Source organism: Rana temporaria, chromosome 2 (genome assembly GCF_905171775.1).
Source record: "Rana temporaria chromosome 2, aRanTem1.1, whole genome shotgun sequence".
In the NCBI taxonomy this organism is placed as follows: Eukaryota; Metazoa; Chordata; class Amphibia; order Anura; family Ranidae; genus Rana; species Rana temporaria.
In genome coordinates, this window is record NC_053490.1 from 537,311,375 (window position 1) to 537,330,277 (window position 18,903).

Consider the following 18,903-nt stretch of genomic DNA (forward strand, 5'->3'; position numbering starts at 1 on the left):
GACGGGGCCCCTGAAGATACTTTAACAAGCATACAGCTTGAGATGAGTTGAGTAGTACTCACGGCTGGAGGTGATATATGGACAGCCCGGCTGGTCTCGGCCTCCGTTGATGAAGTAATCAATGTGACCCACAGGAATGCGGATACCAAAGTCTAAAGATAAGAATGAACAGGAAAAAAATGGTTTGTTTGAGAGCCGAAGAAGGAGATTACTACATAATGAAGGGAGGGAGTAAAATACTGCTTTGTGGCCACTAGATGGTGCTAACTATCATAGGAAATAAATACTTTTTTGCTCCATCTAGTGGCCATAAAGTGGTATTTTTCCCCAAACCACTCTTTTTTTTTTTTTTTTTAAATGAATGAATAAGATTTGACTTTAAATAGAAAATAGCCCAATAACATTTGATTTTGCCCGCAATTTTCAGCTTTCAACGATGTCGCCCTTTGAATGACAATTGCGCGGTCATGCAACGCTGTACCCAAAAACGACATTTTTACCATTTTCTTCCCAAAAATAGAGATTTCTTTTGGTGGTTATTGATCACCCCTGGGGTTCACAACTTTTTGAAAACAAATTCTTAGTTTCTGTTATAAAATGTTGTTTTCTCCTTCACTGGTGGGCACTGATGAGGCTGCACTGCTGGGCACTGATGAGGCAGCAGGGCCGTCTTAATCGCATCATGGGCCCCTGGGCAAAGTGATGCTCTGGGGCCCCTACAATGATGACAGTGCAGGTAAACAGACATCAAGTAGGTAGGAGGCAGACTGCCTCCCCTGTGTATCTATCACTCTCAGTGCCATCATGGGGCCCCCAATTTTGGGGCAGCCTTGGCTCAAGGACCAGCTGCTTTGGGGAAAGTGCAGTGCCCAGGTGTGCCCTCCTATAAGACAGCCCTGTGAGGCAGCACTGATGAGCCAGTACTGTTGGGCACTGATGAGCCAGCACTGCTGGGCACTGATGAGGAGGCACTAATGTGTAGAATAAATGGGCACTGATATGCAGCACTGATGGGCACCGATAGGTGGCACTGATATGCAGCACTCATAGGAGGCACTGATGGGCACTGGTAGGCAGCACTGCTGTGCACTATAGGCAGCACTGATAGACACTGACAGGCACCACTAATTGGCACTAATAGATGGCACTGATGGGCAGCACTGATGATGAGGTACTGACAGCCTTCACTGATGGGCACTGATTGGCATCTGTGAATGGCACTTTGGTGGCCAATGACTGGCAGCTGATGGGCAGAGATTAGCATCTGCGGTGGGCACATCTGATGGGGGCTGAGCTGATAATTAATGTGCTGATTATCAGAGCAGACCCCCTTTTGACAGGGAGAGACGCTGATTGGCTCTCCCTGGGCTAGATTCAGGTAGGGGCGCGCAATCTAATGGCGGCGCAACGTATCGTATTTACGCTACGCCGCCGCAAGTTGCAGGAGCAAGTGCAGTATTCACAAAGCACTTGCTCCGTAAGTTGCGGCGGCGTAGCCTAAATGGGGCCGGCGTAAGCCCGCGTAATTCAAATGTAGAAGGGGGGGCGTGTTTTATGCTAATATGTGATGACCTGCCGTGATTGACGTGATTTACGAACGGCGCATGCGCCCTCCGTGTACATATCCCAGTGTGCATTGCTTCAAATGACGCCGCAACGACGTATTGGTTTCGACGTGAACGTAAATTACGTCCAGCCCTATTTGCGAACGACTTACGCAAACGACGCAAACAATTCAAATTTCGAAGCGGGAACGACGTCCATACTTAACATTGGCTGCGCCACCTAATAGCAGGAGCAATGTTACGCCAAAAACGACTTACGCAAACGACAACAACGGGAGCGCCACCTAGCGGCCAGCGTGAGAATGCATCCTAAGATACGACGGCGTATCTTAGGCTAATGTCGGCGTATCTTGCTTTCTGAATACAGAAAGAAGATACGCCGGCGCAGATTTGAATTTACACGGCGTATCTATTGATACGTCGGCGTAAATTCTCTCTGAATCTAGCCCAATGTCAGCACGAACCACGGAAAGCCGTTTACTGGCACTTCCTGGTTACACGCTGTGATCAGGTGTGATTGGTCAGAGTGACACACAGCACTTCCGATCGCCGCGATTGCGGCTTATCCGGCTGGACGTCATATGGCATTCAGGATAACGCAACCACCGCCTAGCCGTCATTCTGCTATAGGCCGGGCGGGAAGTGGTTAAGGACGGGCACACAGAACCAATTTGGGGGTGACATCAACTTTACACTGTCACCCGCAGCGGTTCACAGATGTCAGTGTGCGATTCAGGTGCGATATGGGAACCGGCACAGGAATCGCAGGTTTTCCCGCATCGCACAAGTGTGAACCGCGCCTTAGTGACCCTTCAATTTTCTTTTGCTTTACATGTTTAGGCCGCTCGCTGTTGCCCCCCCTCGCGCTGTCTGTCTGTCCTTGTAATGATGAATGAATGGAAAATTACTGTCTGTATCGGTGTGAACGGCGTCCACAAACAGAGCATCTCCGGGGTCCAGCCTGTCCTCCGGGTGGGTCCTTGTGTACTTGTATGCTGCTGGGTCCAGGCCTGAGAGAGAAACATTCTATCAGTCTAAGAAGCCTTTGGGGTATTTGCATTATGAGGCAACTAAAGAAGATGCCACAAAATATGTACACAATTTTATACTTAACAAGTAGTGCAGAGGTGTGTAGTGTTGTGTAGTGTAGTAGTGCATTGCTTAATTTTTAGATGCTTTTGGAATGGTGGGTGTGTAGTCATTGTGGGTGTGTAGGCATGGTAGGCGTGTGGTCATGGTGCGTGTGGGGCCATGGCGGGTGTGTAGTCATGGTAGGCGTGTGGTCATGGGGGATGTGTGGTCATGTGTGTAGTCATGGAAGTTGTGTGTGTATTGTCATGGTAGGTATGTGGTCATGGTGGATGTGGGGCCATGGTGAGTATGCAGTCATGGAAGGTGTGTGGACATGGTAGGTGTGTGGCCATGGTAGGTGTGTGGTCATGGTGGATGCAGGGATGGACTGGCCATTGGGACTACAGGGAGTTTCCCGGTGGGCCGATGGCTCAGTGGGCCGGCTTCAGTGACAGCGGACTGCCGCTCCCTCCACTCCTCTGTCTCTCTCTTCCCGCAGCTCACCTCCTCTCCCTCCCGCAGAGCTCACCTGGTGGGAACAGAGAAGCAGGGGGAGGACCAGACGAGCAGGGGGACAACAGAGGAGCATGGGGGAGGGGACAAACAGCTGACTCATCAGCTTGGCCTGGGAGTTTCTCACTTCTGCCTAATCTTGTCCCAAAAGGGGGGACACCTAACTGATTCTTTGCCCCGGGTGAAATAATGTCTAGCTTTCCCACTGGTACTGCCTATAAGAGTACCAGTACCAGCCACTCTACTCTAATAAAGTACAACGGCTAGTGGCTAGTGAAGAGGGAGAGGGGGCTTGGGTGGCCGGGGGGGGGGGGGGGGCGGGAGTTGTCCGGCCGCCATGGGAGAGACCTGTCAAAGTGGGCCAGTCTGGATGAGGTCCAGGGCCAAATTTTTGTCCCAGTCCATCTCTGGGTGGATGTGGGGCCATGGTGAGTGTGTAGTCATGGTAGATGTGTGGCCATGGTGGGTGTGTAGTCATAGTAGGTGTGTGGTCATGGTAGGTGTGTGGTCATGGTGGATGTGGGACCATGGTGGGTGTGGGGCCATGGTGGGTTTGTAGGCATGATAGGTGTGTGCGGTCATGGTGTGTGTGGGGCCATTGTGGGTTTATAGTCATGGTAGGTGTGTGGTCATGGTGGGTGTGGGGCCATGGTGGGTGTGGGGCCATGGTGGGTGTGGGGCCATGGTAGGTGTGTGGTTATGGTGGGTGTGTAGCCATGGTAGGTGTGTGGTTATGGTGGGTGTTGGGCCATGGTGGTTGGGTATTCCTGGTAGGTGTGTGGTCATGATGGGTGTGGGGCCATGGTGGGTCGTCATAGTAGGTGTGTGGTCATGGTGGACGTGTGGCTATTGTGGGCGACTGGGTGTGTGGCCATGGTAGGTGTGCGGTCATGGTGGGTGTGTAGTCATAGTAGGTGTGTGGTCATGGTGGACGTGTGGCTATTGTGGGTGACTGGGTGTGTGGTCATGGTGGATATGGGGTCATGGTGGGTGTGTAGGCATGGTAGGTGTGTGGTCATGGTGGATGTGTGGCTATTGTGGGTGACTGGGTGTGTAGTTATGGAAGTTATGTGGTTATGGTGGATATGGGGTCATGGTGGGTGTGTAGGCATGGTAGGTGTGTGGTCATGGAAGGTGTGTGGTCATGGTGGATGTGTGGTCATGGAAGGTGTGTGGTCATGGTGGGTTGTGGTCATGGAAGGTGTGTGGTCATGGTGGATGTGTGGTCATGGTGGGTGTGTGGTCATTGTGGGTGTGTGGTCACGGTGGGTGTGTGGTCACAGTGGGTGTGTGGTCACAGTGGGTGTGTGGTCACAGTGGGTGTGTGGTCATGGAAGGTGTGTGGTCATGGTGGATGTGTGGTCACGGTTGGTGTGTAGTCATAGTAGGTGTGTGGTCACGGTTGGTGTGTAGGAATGATAGGTGCTCCTTATGACTTTTCACCTTCACTTTTTATCAGTCTACAATCAATTCCATTTGGACAGTGGAAAATATCGCACTTCAGACACATCTCACCTTGAGTTCCTCGCCCTACCATGTTTATCCACAGAATTGCTTTATATATCTTCCTACCTGTGATCCATCCAATGCGGCCACCAAAGTGACTGCCAACGTGTCCGGCCACATGGGCCCCCAGAGACACCCCAATCAGGTGGAGAGACTCCAAGCTGGATCCAAGCTCCTACAAAACACGGCGCCAATTAGGTGAAAGATGGTGGGACTGGTGGGCAGTAAATTCTGAACATTATCAGTAAATATCAATTTCCCCAGTAATTCCATCTTTGTGAACGTTGTCATTTTATCATCTTCAGTTTTACTCACCAAAAAGCGGTTTATAAGCGGCACTAACAGGATGGTGAGCTTCGGCACATTCTCCACGGCCTGGTTATACTTAGCGGTAGAGCCGGACACCCAGTCTATCACCACCACATTCGCCTCTCCGGCGTCAAGCAGCGCCTCCACCAAGTTTTCAGTCCAGGACGGCTTTGAGCCCAATACCCTGTTAAAAAAAAAAAAATCAATGTTACAAACAAACGAAATAAAACGTTTTCCATTTTTTGGAAATTTCGGTGAAGATTGGAAGAATTGGGTGAGATCTTGCCTATTTCGCCAAACTGCATTGGAAGGCAGGGGAGGAAATTTAGAAGTGTAAAAGCCTTTAAATGGCTCCTAATTGTATCCTGGGACCCGTTATTGTGCCAAAACGAGGCATTTTGATATTTTATATGTTTTTCTTTACAGAACATAAAAGAAAAAAACAGACAAAATGAAAACTTTGCCTCTGCCGACCGAAGATGAAAATATAAAACATTTTTGGCTGAATTTGGGCTTTTCCATTACCGAGGCCCACCAATTAGAATATAGGGCTAGATTTAGAGAGAGTTACGCCGGCGTATCGGTAGTTACGCTGACGTAACTCTGAATCTGCTCTGTCGTAAATGTAAGCGTATTCTGGAAACCAGATACGCTTAAATTAGGCTAAGATACGAGCGGCGTAAGTCTCCTACGCCGTTGTATCTTAGGGTGCAATATTTACGCAATATTTACGCTGGCCGCTAGGTGGCGCTTCCATTGAGTTTGGCGTAGAATATGTAAATGGCTAGATACGCCGATTCACGAACGTACGCTTGCCCGTCGCAGTAAAGATACGCCGTTTCCGTAATAGATACGCCGCGTAAAGATAAAGCTGCCCCCTAGGTGGCGTAGCCAATGTTAAGTATGGCCGTCGTTCCCGCTTCGAAATTTGAAAATTTTACGTCGTTTGCGTAAGTCGTCCGTGAATAGGGCTGGACGTAATTTACGTTCACGTCGAAGCCAATACGTCCTTACGGCATAATTTGGAGCAATGCACACTGGGATATGTACACGGACGGCGCATGCGCCGTTCGTAAAAAAACGTCAATCACGTCGGGTCACCACCCATTTACATAAAACACGCCCCCCTCATCCTCATTTGAATTAGGCGCGCTTACTCCGGCCCCATTTACGCTATGCCGCCGTAAGTTAGGAGGCAAGTGCTTTGTGAATACAGTACTTGCCTCTCTGACTTAAGGCAGCGTATCGTAAATACGATACGCTACGCCGCCTTAAAGATGCGGCGCCCTACCTGAATCTAGCTAATAGTGTGGATTGACCATTAGTGGGACTTTGCTGCCATCTAATGGTAACATTGGTAAACCGTCTGAGGAAGTGAAATGATACCTATTGACCATACAAAATCCCTTGAGTAGTTTTTGGCAGGACACCATGGCCCAGATTCACAGAGAGCAAGGCGCACATTACGCCGCCGTAGAGCACACACCGTACGCTACTCCAACGCAGCGCGGAGAGGCAAGAATTGCATTCAGCAAGCCAGTGCTCCCAAAACTGCACCAGCGTGACGTGGGTTTCGAAGGCGCACGCCGGCGTAGGTGGAAGTGGGCGTGAACCCATGCAAATGAGGCGTGACCCCATGCAAATGACGGGCCGAGCGCCAGACAGGTAGGTATCACGAACTGCGCATGCGCCGCGACGTGGACGCATGCACAGCACCGCTCACAACCACGCCGGCACAACTGCCTAAGCTACACCGGATCACTACGTATGCCGTGAACATAACGTACGCCCAGCCAGACACACGTCCAAAGCACAATACGCCGGCTTGTGTTCCCTGGTGCAGACCTTTGCATGTCTGTTGCCGGGTTGCACCTCCTTTATGGGGAATGACTTTACGTGCATCTCGCGTAGCATGCACCGGGCACACGCACGTTCGTGAATCGCCGTATTTCCCTCATTTGCATGCTTTAATGTCTAATCAATGGGAGCGGCACCATGCGCCCAGCCTAAATGTGCGCCCACTCTACGCCGTGTGCAAGATACGTCGGCGGGATGAAGCCTGTTTTTAGGCGCATATTAGTTTGTGGGTCTGGCGCACATATATGCCGACGCACATTTGCACTTACGTCGGCGTAACGTGTTATACGACGGTGTAAGTGCTTTGTGAATCTGGGCCCATCTTTGTTAGTTGGGGGGTCATCTATCATCATATCATGGGTAAGACTGACATTCTAGTATCATTTTGGCAGCACTACCTTTCTTCTGTCTTGATGTGTTGAGGTTATAGGCGTGCGTACAGGGTGTGCCAGGTGTGCCCAGGCACACCCTAATCACCCTGTGCAGCATAGATTCCCACTACTGCCCTAGCTCCCCCCAACCCCCCAGCCGCTGCGCCGCTGCTGGCTTCCCTCCTCTCCACTCCCAGCGGCTGATGCAGCGGGATGTTTTAGGATGACTAGGAGAAGGAGCCGGTAAATATGTAATTTACTGACCCCTTCCCTTTCTGAATAATCATAGTGAGCGATCGGTAGTGTGTGTTTGAGATTTGAGGTGCCCACCCTAATGCAATAGGCTGCACACACCTATGGGGGAGGGACTGTTGCAGCCCAGACAATGTTTTATATGTAGCGGTACCCCCATGGGGGCTGCTGATTGACTCTATACCCCATCTGTCAAGGCCGCAAGGTGGCTCTGATCTGCCGGGAGGCCGTCAATATTCGGCCTCCGGCCGCGCGCCACTGGGGGGGCGCGCGCGTCACACAGGTGTCGATGCGCGTGCCTGGCGGCCTGCGATGTCCGCCAGGCGCCCGCGATCGGCAGTCATAGAGCCAGGGACGTGGAGCTCTGTGCGTTAGGGAGAGGAGACCAATGGTGTGTCCCTTGTACCAGGGCCGTCTTAATAGTATCTTGGGCCCCTGGGCAAAGTAATGTTCTGGGGCCCCTACAATGATGACAGTGCAGGTAAACAGACATCAAGTAGGTAGGAGGCAGACTGCCTCCCCTGTGTATCTATCACTCTCAGTGCCATCATAGGGCCCCCAATTTTCAGGGCAGCGTGGGCTCAAGGACCAGCTGCTTTGGGCAAAGTGCAGGGCCCCCCCATGCAGCTGGGGCCCCTGGGCAGTGCCCAGGTGTGCCCTCTTATTAAGACAGCCCTGCCTTGTACATAGGGACAACCATCAGTCACCTCCCCCCCATAGTAAGAATCACTCCCAGGGTACATATTTAACCCCTTGATGCCCCCCTGGTGTTAACCCCTTCCCTGCCAGTCACATTTATACAGTAATCAGTGCATTTTTATAGCGCTGTATAAATGACAATGGTCCCAAAAATGTGTCAAAGGTGTCCGATGTGTCCGCCGTAATATCGCAGTCGTGACAAAAATCGCAGATTCGCCGCCATTACTAGTAAAACAATAAAAATAATAATTAAAAAAAAGTAATAGTTCTATCCCCTATTTTGTAGGTGTTATAACGTTTGCGCAAACCAATCACTATACGCTTATTGCGATTTTTTTTACCAAAAATATGTAGAAGAATACGTATCGGACTAAACTGGAAAAAAAAAAATATATATATATTTTTTAAATGGAATATTTATTATAGCAAAAAGTCAAAAATATTGTGTTTTTTTTTTTCAAAATTGTCGTTTTTTTTTGTTTATAGCGCAAAAACTAAAAACCGCCGAGGTGATCAAATACCACCAAAAGAAAGCTCTATTTGTGGGGAAAAAAAGGACGCCAATTTTTTTTGGGAGCCACGTCGCACGACCGCGCAATTGTCATTCAAAGCGTGACAGTGCCCGAAAGCTGAAATTTCGCCTGGGCAGGAAGGGGGTATATGTGCCCAGTAAGCAATTGGTTAATATGTATTATTTTTTACAATTAATTATTTTTATTATTTATTGCTATATTTTTTTTTCTTAGCCCTGTTGGGGGGATTTGGTGAGATATCAGGGGTCTTAACAGACCTCTGACATCTCCCCTTTGAGACAGAGAAATGGACTAAGGACACAGATTCCCCAGTCCCTTTCTCAGCTGCACTGAAAATGAATGGACAGGAGACAGCGGCTCCTCTCCATTCATAAACTGAAGCAATCGTAAACACAGTTTACGATGTTTCAGTTATATGAATGAACAGAGTCGGTGACCACTGATCCTGTTCATTCGGAAAAGGTAGGAGCCTACCTCCACTCTCCATCTTGACAGAGGGGGTGGAGGAGGAAATGGAGGGTGACACGGAGGGGAAAAGCAGCAGCACAAAGGGGGGGACACCGAGCATGGAGGGGGGAGAACAGAACGGAGGAGGACAGGAGCGGCACGGAGGGGGGAGAGAAGAACGGAGAACAGCAGCGGCACGGAGGGGGAGAGCAAAACTGAGGAGGATAGCAGCGGCACGGAGGGGAGGGGGGGACACAAAGCATGAAGGGGGAGAGCAGAACTGAGGAGGATAGCAGCGGCACAGAGGGGGGACACGGAGCATGAAGGGGGAGAGCAGAACTGAGGAGAAGAGCAGCAGCACAGAGGGGGGACACGGAGCATGAAGGGGGAGAGCAGAACCGAGGAGGATAGCAGTGGCACAGAGGGGGGACACAAAGCATGAAGGGGAAGAGCAGAACCGAGGAGGATAGCAGCGGCATGGAGGGGGGACACGGAGCATGGAGGGGAAGAGCAGAACCGAGGAGGATAGCAGCGGCATGGAGGGGGGACACGGAGCATGGAGGGGGAGAGCAGAACCGAGGAGGATAGCAGCGGCACGGAGGGGGGACACAGAGCATGGAAGGGGAGAACAGAACTGAGGAGGATAGCAGCGGCACGGAGGGGGGACACGGAGCATGGAGGGGGAGAGCAGAACTGAGGAGGATAGCAGCGGCACGGAGGGGGGACACGGAGCATGGAGGGGAAGAGCAGAACCGAGGAGGATAGCAGCGGCACGGAGGGGGGACACGGAGCAGGGAGGGGGAGAACAGAACCGAGGAGGATAGCAGCGGCACGGAGGGGGGACACAGAGCATGAAGGGGAAGAGCAGAACCGAGGAGGATAGCAGCGGCATGGAGGGGGGACATGGAGCATGGAGGGGAAGAGCAGAACCGAGGAGGATAGCAGCGGCACGGAGGGGGGACACAGAGCATGGAAGGGGAGAACAGAACTGAGGAGGATAGCAGCGGCACGGAGGGGGGACACGGAGCATGGAGGGGGAGAGCAGAACTGAGGAGGATAGCAGCGGCACGGAGGGGGGACACGGAGCATGGAGGGGAAGAGCAGAACCGAGGAGGATAGCAGCGGCACGGAGGGGGGACACAGAGCATGGAGGGGGAGAACAGAACCGAGGAGGATAGCAGCGGCACGGAGGGAGGACACGGAGCATGGAGGGGGAGAGCAGAAGCGAGGAGGATAGCAGCGGCACGGAGGGGGGACACAGAACATGGAGGGGGAGAACAGAACTGAGGAGGATAGCAGCGGCACGGAGGGGGGACACGGAGCATGGAGGGGGAGAGCAGAACCGAGGAGGATAGCAGCGGCACGGAGGGGGGACACGGAGCATGGAGGGGAAGAGCAGAACCGAGGAGGATAGCAGCGGCACGGAGGGGGGACACAGAGCATGGAGGGGGAGAACAGAACTGAGGAGGATAGCAGCGGCACGGAGGGGGGACACGGAGCATGGAGGGGGAGAGCAGAACCGAGGAGGATAGCAGCGGCACGGAGGGGGGACACAGAGCATGGAGGGGGAGAACAGAACTGAGGAGGATAGCAGCGGCACGGAGGGGGGACAAGGAGCATGAAGGGGGAGAGCAGAACCGAGGAGGATAGCAACGGCACTGAGGGGGGACACAAAGCATGGAGGGGGAGAGCAGAACCGAGGAGGATAACAGCGCCACGGACTGGGGACACGGAGCATGGAGGGGGAGAGCAGAACCGAGGAGGATAGCAGCGGCACTGAGGGGGGACACGGATCATGGAGGGGGAGAGCAGAACCGAGGAGGATAGCAGCGGCACGGAGGGGGGACACGGAGCATGGAGGGGAAGAGCAGAACCGAGGAAGGATAGCAGCGGCACGGAGGGGGGACACGGAGCATGGAGGGGGAGAGCAGAACCGAGGAGGATAGCAGCGGCACGGAGGGGGGACACAGAGCATGGAGGGGGAGAACAGAACCGAGGAGGATAGCAGCGGCACGGAGGGGGGACACGGAGCATGGAGGGGGAGAGCAGAACTGAGGAGGATAGCAGCGGCACGGAGGGGGGACACGGAGCATGGAGGGGAAGAGCAGAACCGAGGAGGATAGCAGCGGCACGGAGGGGGGACACAGAGCATGGAGGGGGAGAACAGAACTGAGGAGGATAGCAGCGGCACGGAGGGGGGACACGGAGCATGGAGGGGGAGAGCAGAACCGAGGAGGATAGCAGCGGCACGGAGGGGGGACACAGAGCATGGAGGGGGAGAACAGAACTGAGGAGGATAGCAGCGGCACGGAGGGGGGACAAGAAGCATGAAGGGGGAGAGCAGAACCGAGGAGGATAGCAGCGGCACTGAGGGGGGACACAAAGCATGGAGGGGGAGAGCAGAACCGAGGAGGATAACAGCGAAACGGAGGGGGGACACGGAGCATGGAGGGGGAGAGCAGAACCGAGGAGGATAACAGCGGCACGGAGGGGGGACACGGAGCATGGAGGGGGAGAGCAGAACCGAGGAGGATAGCAGCGGCACTGAGGGGGGACACAAAGCATGGAGGGGGAGAGCAGAACCGAGGAGGATAGCAGCGGCACAGAGGGGGAGCATGGAGGGGAAGAGCAGAACCGAGGAGGATAGCAGCGGCACAGAGGGGGGACACAGAGCATGGAGGGGGAGAACAGAACTGAGGAGGATAGCAGCGGCACGGAGGGGGGACAAGGTTGCAGGGAGGGGGAGAACAGAACCGAGGAGGATAGCAGCGGCACGGAGGGGGGACACAGAGCATGAAGGGGAAGAGCAGAACCGAGGAGGATAGCAGCGGCATGGAGGGGGGACATGGAGCATGGAGGGGAAGAGCAGAACCGAGGAGGATAGCAGCGGCACGGAGGGGGGACACAGAGCATGGAAGGGGAGAACAGAACTGAGGAGGATAGCAGCGGCACGGAGGGGGGACACGGAGCATGGAGGGGGAGAGCAGAACTGAGGAGGATAGCAGCGGCACGGAGGGGGGACACGGAGCATGGAGGGGAAGAGCAGAACCGAGGAGGATAGCAGCGGCACGAAAGGGGGGACACAGAGCATGGAGGGGGAGAACAGAACCGAGGAGGATAGCAGCGGCACGGAGGGAGGACACGGAGCATGGAGGGGGAGAGCAGAAGCGAGGAGGATAGCAGCGGCACGGAGGGGGGACACAGAGCATGGAGGGGGAGAACAGAACTGAGGAGGATAGCAGCGGCACGGAGGGGGGACACGGAGCATGGAGGGGGAGAGCAGAACCGAGGAGGATAGCAGCGGCACGGAGGGGGGACACGGAGCATGGAGGGGAAGAGCAGAACCGAGGAGGATAGCAGCGGCACGGAGGGGGGACACAGAGCATGGAGGGGGAGAACAGAACTGAGGAGGATAGCAGCGGCACGGAGGGGGGACACGGAGCATGGAGGGGGAGAGCAGAACCGAGGAGGATAGCAGCGGCACGGAGGGGGGACACAGAGCATGGAGGGGGAGAACAGAACTGAGGAGGATAGCAGCGGCACGGAGGGGGGACAAGGAGCATGAAGGGGGAGAGCAGAACCGAGGAGGATAGCAGCGGCACTGAGGGGGGACACAAAGCATGGAGGGGGAGAGCAGAACCGAGGAGGATAACAGCGCCACGGACTGGGGACACGGAGCATGGAGGGGGAGAGCAGAACCGAGGAGGATAGCAGCGGCACTGAGGGGGGACACAAAGCATGGAGGGGGAGAGCAGAACCGAGGAGGATAGCAGCGGCACAGAGGGGGGACATGGAGCATGGAGGGGAAGAGCAGAACCGAGGAAGGATAGCAGCGGCACGGAGGGGGGACACGGAGCATGGAGGGGGAGAGCAGAACCGAGGAGGATAGCAGCGGCACGGAGGGGGGACACAGAGCATGGAGCGGGAGAACAGAACCGAGGAGGATAGCAGCGGCACGGAGGGGGGACACGGAGCATGGAGGGGGAGAGCAGAACTGAGGAGGATAGCAGCGGCACGGAGGGGGGACACGGAGCATGGAGGGGAAGAGCAGAACCGAGGAGGATAGCAGCGGCACGGAGGGGGGACACAGAGCATGGAGGGGGAGAACAGAACTGAGGAGGATAGCAGCGGCACGGAGGGGGGACACGGAGCATGGAGGGGGAGAGCAGAACCGAGGAGGATAGCAGCGGCACTGAGGGGGGACACAAAGCATGGAGGGGGAGAGCAGAACCGAGGAGGATAACAGCGAAACGGAGGGGGGACACGGAGCATGGAGGGGGAGAGCAGAACCGAGGAGGATAACAGCGGCACGGAGGGGGGACACGGAGCATGGAGGGGGAGAGCAGAACCGAGGAGGATAGCAGCGGCACTGAGGGGGGACACAAAGCATGGAGGGGGAGAGCAGAACCGAGGAGGATAGCAGCGGCACAGAGGGGGAGCATGGAGGGGAAGAGCAGAACCGAGGAGGATAGCAGCGGCACGGAGGGGGGACACAGAGCATGGAGGGGGAGAACAGAACTGAGGAGGATAGCAGCGGCACGGAGGGGGGACACGGAGCATGGAGGGGGAGAGCAGAACTGAGGAGGATAGCAGCGGCATGGAGGGGGGACACGGAGCATGGAGGGGAAGAGCAGAACAGAGGAGGATAGCAGCGGCACGGAGGGGGGACACAGAGCATGGAGGGGGAGAACAGAACTGAGGAGGATAGCAGCGGCACCGAGGGGGGACACGGAGCATGGAGGGGAAGAGCAGAACCGAGGAGGATAGCAGCGGCACCGAGGGGGGACACAGAGCATGGAGGGGGAGAACAGAACTGAGGAGGATAGCAGCGGCACGGAGGGGGGACACGGAGCATGGAGGGGGAGAGCAGAACCGAGGAGGATAGCAGCGGCACGGAGGGGGGACACAGAGCATGGAGGGGGAGAACAGAACTGAGGAGGATAGCAGCGGCACGGAGGGGGGACAAGGAGCATGAAGGGGGAGAGCAGAACCGAGGAGGATAACAGCGGCACTGAGGGGGGACACAAAGCATGGAGGGGGAGAGCAGAACCGAGGAGGATAGCAGCGGCACTGAGGGGGGACACAAAGCATGGAGGGGGAGAGCAGAACCGAGGAGGATAACAGCGGCACGGAGGGGGGACACGGAGCATGGAGGGGGAGAGCAGAACCGAGGAGGATAGCAGCGGCACTGAGGGGGGACACAAAGCATGGAGGGGGAGAGCAGAACCGAGGAGGATAGCAGCGGCACAGAGGGGGGACATGGAGCATGGAGGGGAAGAGCAGAACCGAGGAAGGATAGCAGCGGCACGGAGGGGGGACACGGAGCATGGAGGGGGAGAGCAGAACCGAGGAGGATAGCAGCGGCACGGAGGGGGGACACGGAGCATGGAGGGGAAGAGCAGAACCGATGCCTCTGTGAGAGAAGATGGCGCCGTCACACCGCGCGGCTACTCCCGGTACTCCAACGAGCAACCTAGCTTCAAATGCTCCGAAGCACAGGCTGATCCACCTGTCCAGCCTGACAGGACCGTCCTCCACAGATCCCTCGGGGGCGGATGATCCGACTCGCCGCTGCAGGCCGCAGTCTCTCACTCCTGGTCACACACACGGACCTCCTGCTGGCAGTTGAATAGCGTCAAGAGAGGCCGAACATAGGCCACACTTGTCCTTTTCTCAGGCTACCCAGCAGGCTGTTCGGTGACGTTTGGCATTATGGGTCCGCAGCTTGGCACTGTGGGTCGGTGGTCCTCAAACTGATTTACACAAACGGAGTCACTTCCTCATTAAACTACACATCCCACAATGCATCACTGTCAGGCACGCCATCAGGAATCATGGGGCCCCTTACACAGCTTCAGGCATGGGCCCCCAGGAGCAGAAAACCAGGGGGGGGATGTGCTGCCGCAAAGTGAGACGCGAGGGGGGCTTTTACAAAAAAATAAGGAAAAATATATATATATAAAAAAAAAGGGGGGGGGGTAGCCATCAGGGGGCCCTTTAATAAAAATAAATAGAAAATATATATAATTTTTTTTCTTTTTTTATATAAAAAAAAAGGGGGGTTGCCATCCAGGAAACTGGGGACCTCCGGGCCCCTGGGGACCTCTGGGCCCTTTAATAAAAAGAAATAAAAAATATATATCATTTTTTTTTCTTTTTTTATAAAAAAAAAAGGGGGGGGGGGGTTGCCATCCAGGAAACTGGGGACCTCTGGGCCCTTTAATAAAAATAAAATAAACCTCTGGGCCCTTTAATAAATAATAAATAAAAAAATATATAAAAAAAAATTAAAAAAAAATTATTTATAAAAAAAGGGGTGTTGCATCCGGGGCCCTGGGGACCTCTGGGCCCTTTAATAATAAAAAAATACATATATATAAAAAAAAAAATAAAAAAAAATATATAAAAAAAATATTATTTTTTTATAAAAAAGGGGGGGTTGCCATCCGGGGCCCTGGGGACCTCCGGGCCCTTTAATAAAAAAAAATATACAAAAAATAAACATTTATAAAAAAAATAAAAATAAGGGGGGTTGCCACATGGGGCCCTTTAAAAAAATATATATATATAAAAAAAAAATAAGGGACCTCTGGGCCCTTTAATAAAAAAATAAAAATAAATTATATATATATATACAAACACACACACATATATATGTAAGAAAAAAAAAAGGAAAAAAAGAATAAAAAACAAAAGGGGGGGGTCGACATCCGGGCCCCCTGGGGACCTCCGGGCCCCTTACAGGTGTACTGCCTGTACCCCCCCCTGATGGCGGCCCTGATTACTGATCATCTCTTAACCAAAAAAAAAAAGAAAAAAGAAATATCCTGATAACGTTCAGTGGTCACCAGAGGGACTAACTTAATATGATAACTTTCCAGTAGCCATCCTTTGGCTACACACTCCCCCCACTTAGAATCTTTGGTCCCCAAAGACAGAGGGAAACTCCTCCGAGAGCTATAAAGGGAGGATTAAAAGGTTAACAACTCATTTCAAGATCAACCAAGATCTAATTTAGGTTGTTAACTTGTTGTCTGTCTGTGAATCGGTGGATTTTTTAGACATAGACCCCTTAGAGTCTCGATCTCTGCTCTCACCTGAATCCGTGTATGATGATTTTGGTGTCCAGAGAGGTGTTGAACATGGAGCTCTTGATGCTTCCGGATTGGTTGATATGGATGACCTGTGCGCAGGTGGGGTTGCGGGGGGTGTAGAGCAGGAACTGGACCTCCAGTTTGTGGTCCTGGAAAAATCCTGACGTCTGGAAAGCACCACAGGGAGCGAGGGTGCGAGGCTCCACCTGCTGCGCCAACGCTGAGAAGAGAAGCATTATGATCACTTTTCATATGACTGCAATACATTGAGGAGACTTAGCTCTGGTGGCAGGGGCGAGCTTCTGCGGGTTGCGGGCTCTGGTGGCAGGGGCGAGCTTTGGCGGGTTTGCCTGCTCTGGTGGCAGGGGCGAGCTTCGGCGGGTTGCGGGCTCTGGTGGCAGGGGCGAGCTTCGGCGGGTCGTGGGCTCTGGTGGCAGGGGCGAGCTTCGGCGGGTCGTGGGCTCTGGTGGCAGGGGCGAGCTTCGGCGGGTTGCGGGCTCTGGTGGCAGGGGCGAGCTTCGGCGGGTTGCGGGCTCTGGTGGCAGGGGCGAGCTTCGGCGGGTTGCATGCTCTGGTGGCAGGGGCGAGCTTCGGCGGGTTGTGGGCTCTGGTGGCAGGGGCGAGCTTCGGCGGCTTGTGGGCTCTGGTGGCAGGGGCGAGCTTCGGCGGGTTGCGGGATCTGGTGGCAGCGGGCTTCTATGGACAGCAGGCGGCTCCTCCCTTCTTTTCCTAGGCGTCCAATAGGATTGCCTGTCCTTTCAGCCAATCGGGTGACGGGTATAAGACCCGCTTCCCGAATTGGCCTGGGAAGAGGATCAGCGTTGCAACAGCAAACAACCATTCGCTGTTGCAACATACCTGGGTGGGACCCGGACGTAATGCTCTGCGCCCTGAGCCCGCCCTATTTTGAAGCCTATTAGAGCCTCAAGCTCTAATCATTAGCTTTTAAACCCCCCCCCCCCCATCCCTGCCATAGGAATTCATGCACCCGGCGTCCTGAAATGGGCCAGGCGCATGAATATGGAGGGCGGCAGACCATTGACAAGGGGGGCGAAGCCCATGTGCCCACAATGGACAGGGTGCCCCTGCTCTCTGACCATTTCCTGTACTATGTCTGCAGTCTCTGACCAACTCCTGTAGTATGTCTGCAGTCTCTGATCGTCTCCTGTAGTATGTCTGCAGTCTCTGACCGTCTCCTGTACTATGTCTGCAGTCTCTGACCATCGACCGGAAGTATGTCTTCAGTCTCTGACCGTCTCCTGTACTATGTCTGCAGTCTCTGACCATCTCCTGCAGTATGTCTGCAGTCTCTGACCGTCTCCTGTACTATGTCTGCAGTCTCTGACCGTCTCCTGTACTATGTCTGCAGTCTCTGACCATCTCCTGTACTATGTATGCAGTCTCTGACCATCTCCTGTACTATGTATGCAGTCTCTGATCATCTCCTGTACTACATATGCAGTCTCCGACAGTCTCCTTTACCACATCTGCAGTCTCCGACCATCTCCTGTATTATGTCTGCAGTCTCTGATCGTCTCCTGTATTATGTCTGCAGTCTCTGACCATCTCCTGTACTACATCTGCAGTCTCCGACCGTCTCCTTTAATATGTCTGCAGTCTCTGACCATCTCCTGTATCATGTCTGCAGTCTCTGACCGTCTCCTGTACTATGTCTGCAGTCTCTGACCAACACCTATAGTATGTTTGCAGTCTCTGACCATCTCCTGTACTACATCTGCAGTCTCCGACAGTCTCCTTTACCACATCTGCAGTCTCTGACCGTCTCCTGTTCTATGTCTGCAGTCTCTGTCTGTCTCCTGTTCTATGTCTGCAGTCTCTGACCAACTCCTGTATTATGTCTGCAGTCTCTGACCATCTCCTGTATTATGTCTGCAGTCTCTGACCAACTCCTGTACTATGTCTGCAGTCTCTGACCAACTCCTGTACTATGTCTGCAGTCTCTGACCATCTCCTGTATCATGTCTGCAGTCTCTGACCATCTCCTGTACTATGTCTGCAGTCTCTGACCATCTCCTGTATTATGTCTGCAGTCTCTGACCATCTCCTGTACTATGTCTGCAGTCTCTGACCGTCTCCTGTATCATGTCTGCAGTCTCTGACCGTCTCCTGTACCATGTCTGCAGTCTCTGACCATCTCCTGTACCATGTCTGCAGTCTCTGACCGTCTCCTGTACCATGTCTGCAGTCTCTGACCAACTCCTGTATCATGTCTGCAGTCTCTGACCGTCTCCTGTATCATGTCTGCAGTCTCTGACCATCTCTTGTACCATGTCTGCAGTCTCTGACCATCTCTTGTATCATGTCTGCAGTCTCTGACCGTCTCCTGTACCATGTCTGCAGTCTCTGACCATCTCCTGTACTATGTCTGCAGTCTCTGACCATCTCCTGTCAGATGAATCTGTGCACACATCGAAAATTTGCAATTCCCCAAAAAAAGGTGCGATTCGCCTAATCTGTTCAATTCATAAATAAATTTAGCAAATCTTTAACAGCATAGTGACCCCAACTGAGCCTCAATTTTACAAAGCAAACCCATCAGGATAAAAAAGTTATTTTCAGTCACGTCCAATGAAATCTGAAAACGATAGTCGCATGTATGATAATCGAGCGCCTTCAGCTGGCGTTAAAGCTTTCTAAACTGAGCGTTTAACCTTCGCACTCCTCT

At 53.7% G+C, this 18,903-nt stretch overlaps 1 protein-coding gene across 1 annotated transcript in view; it reads right to left on the reverse strand.

Annotated features, from left to right (window-relative positions):
• The window catches only part of PLA1A (phospholipase A1 member A), a gene marked incomplete at its 5' end in the record, with an annotated part of 38,468 nt that extends 22,033 nt beyond the window's left edge, over positions 1-16,435 (reverse strand). Inside the window, 5 exon segments of the mRNA XM_040339215.1 lie at positions 63-152; positions 2,474-2,575; positions 4,722-4,830; positions 4,971-5,148; positions 16,221-16,435. Of these exon segments, the coding sequence (XP_040195149.1) occupies positions 63-152; positions 2,474-2,575; positions 4,722-4,830; positions 4,971-5,148; positions 16,221-16,435 (694 nt within the window).
• Between the last annotated feature and the right edge of the window lie 2,468 nt (positions 16,436-18,903).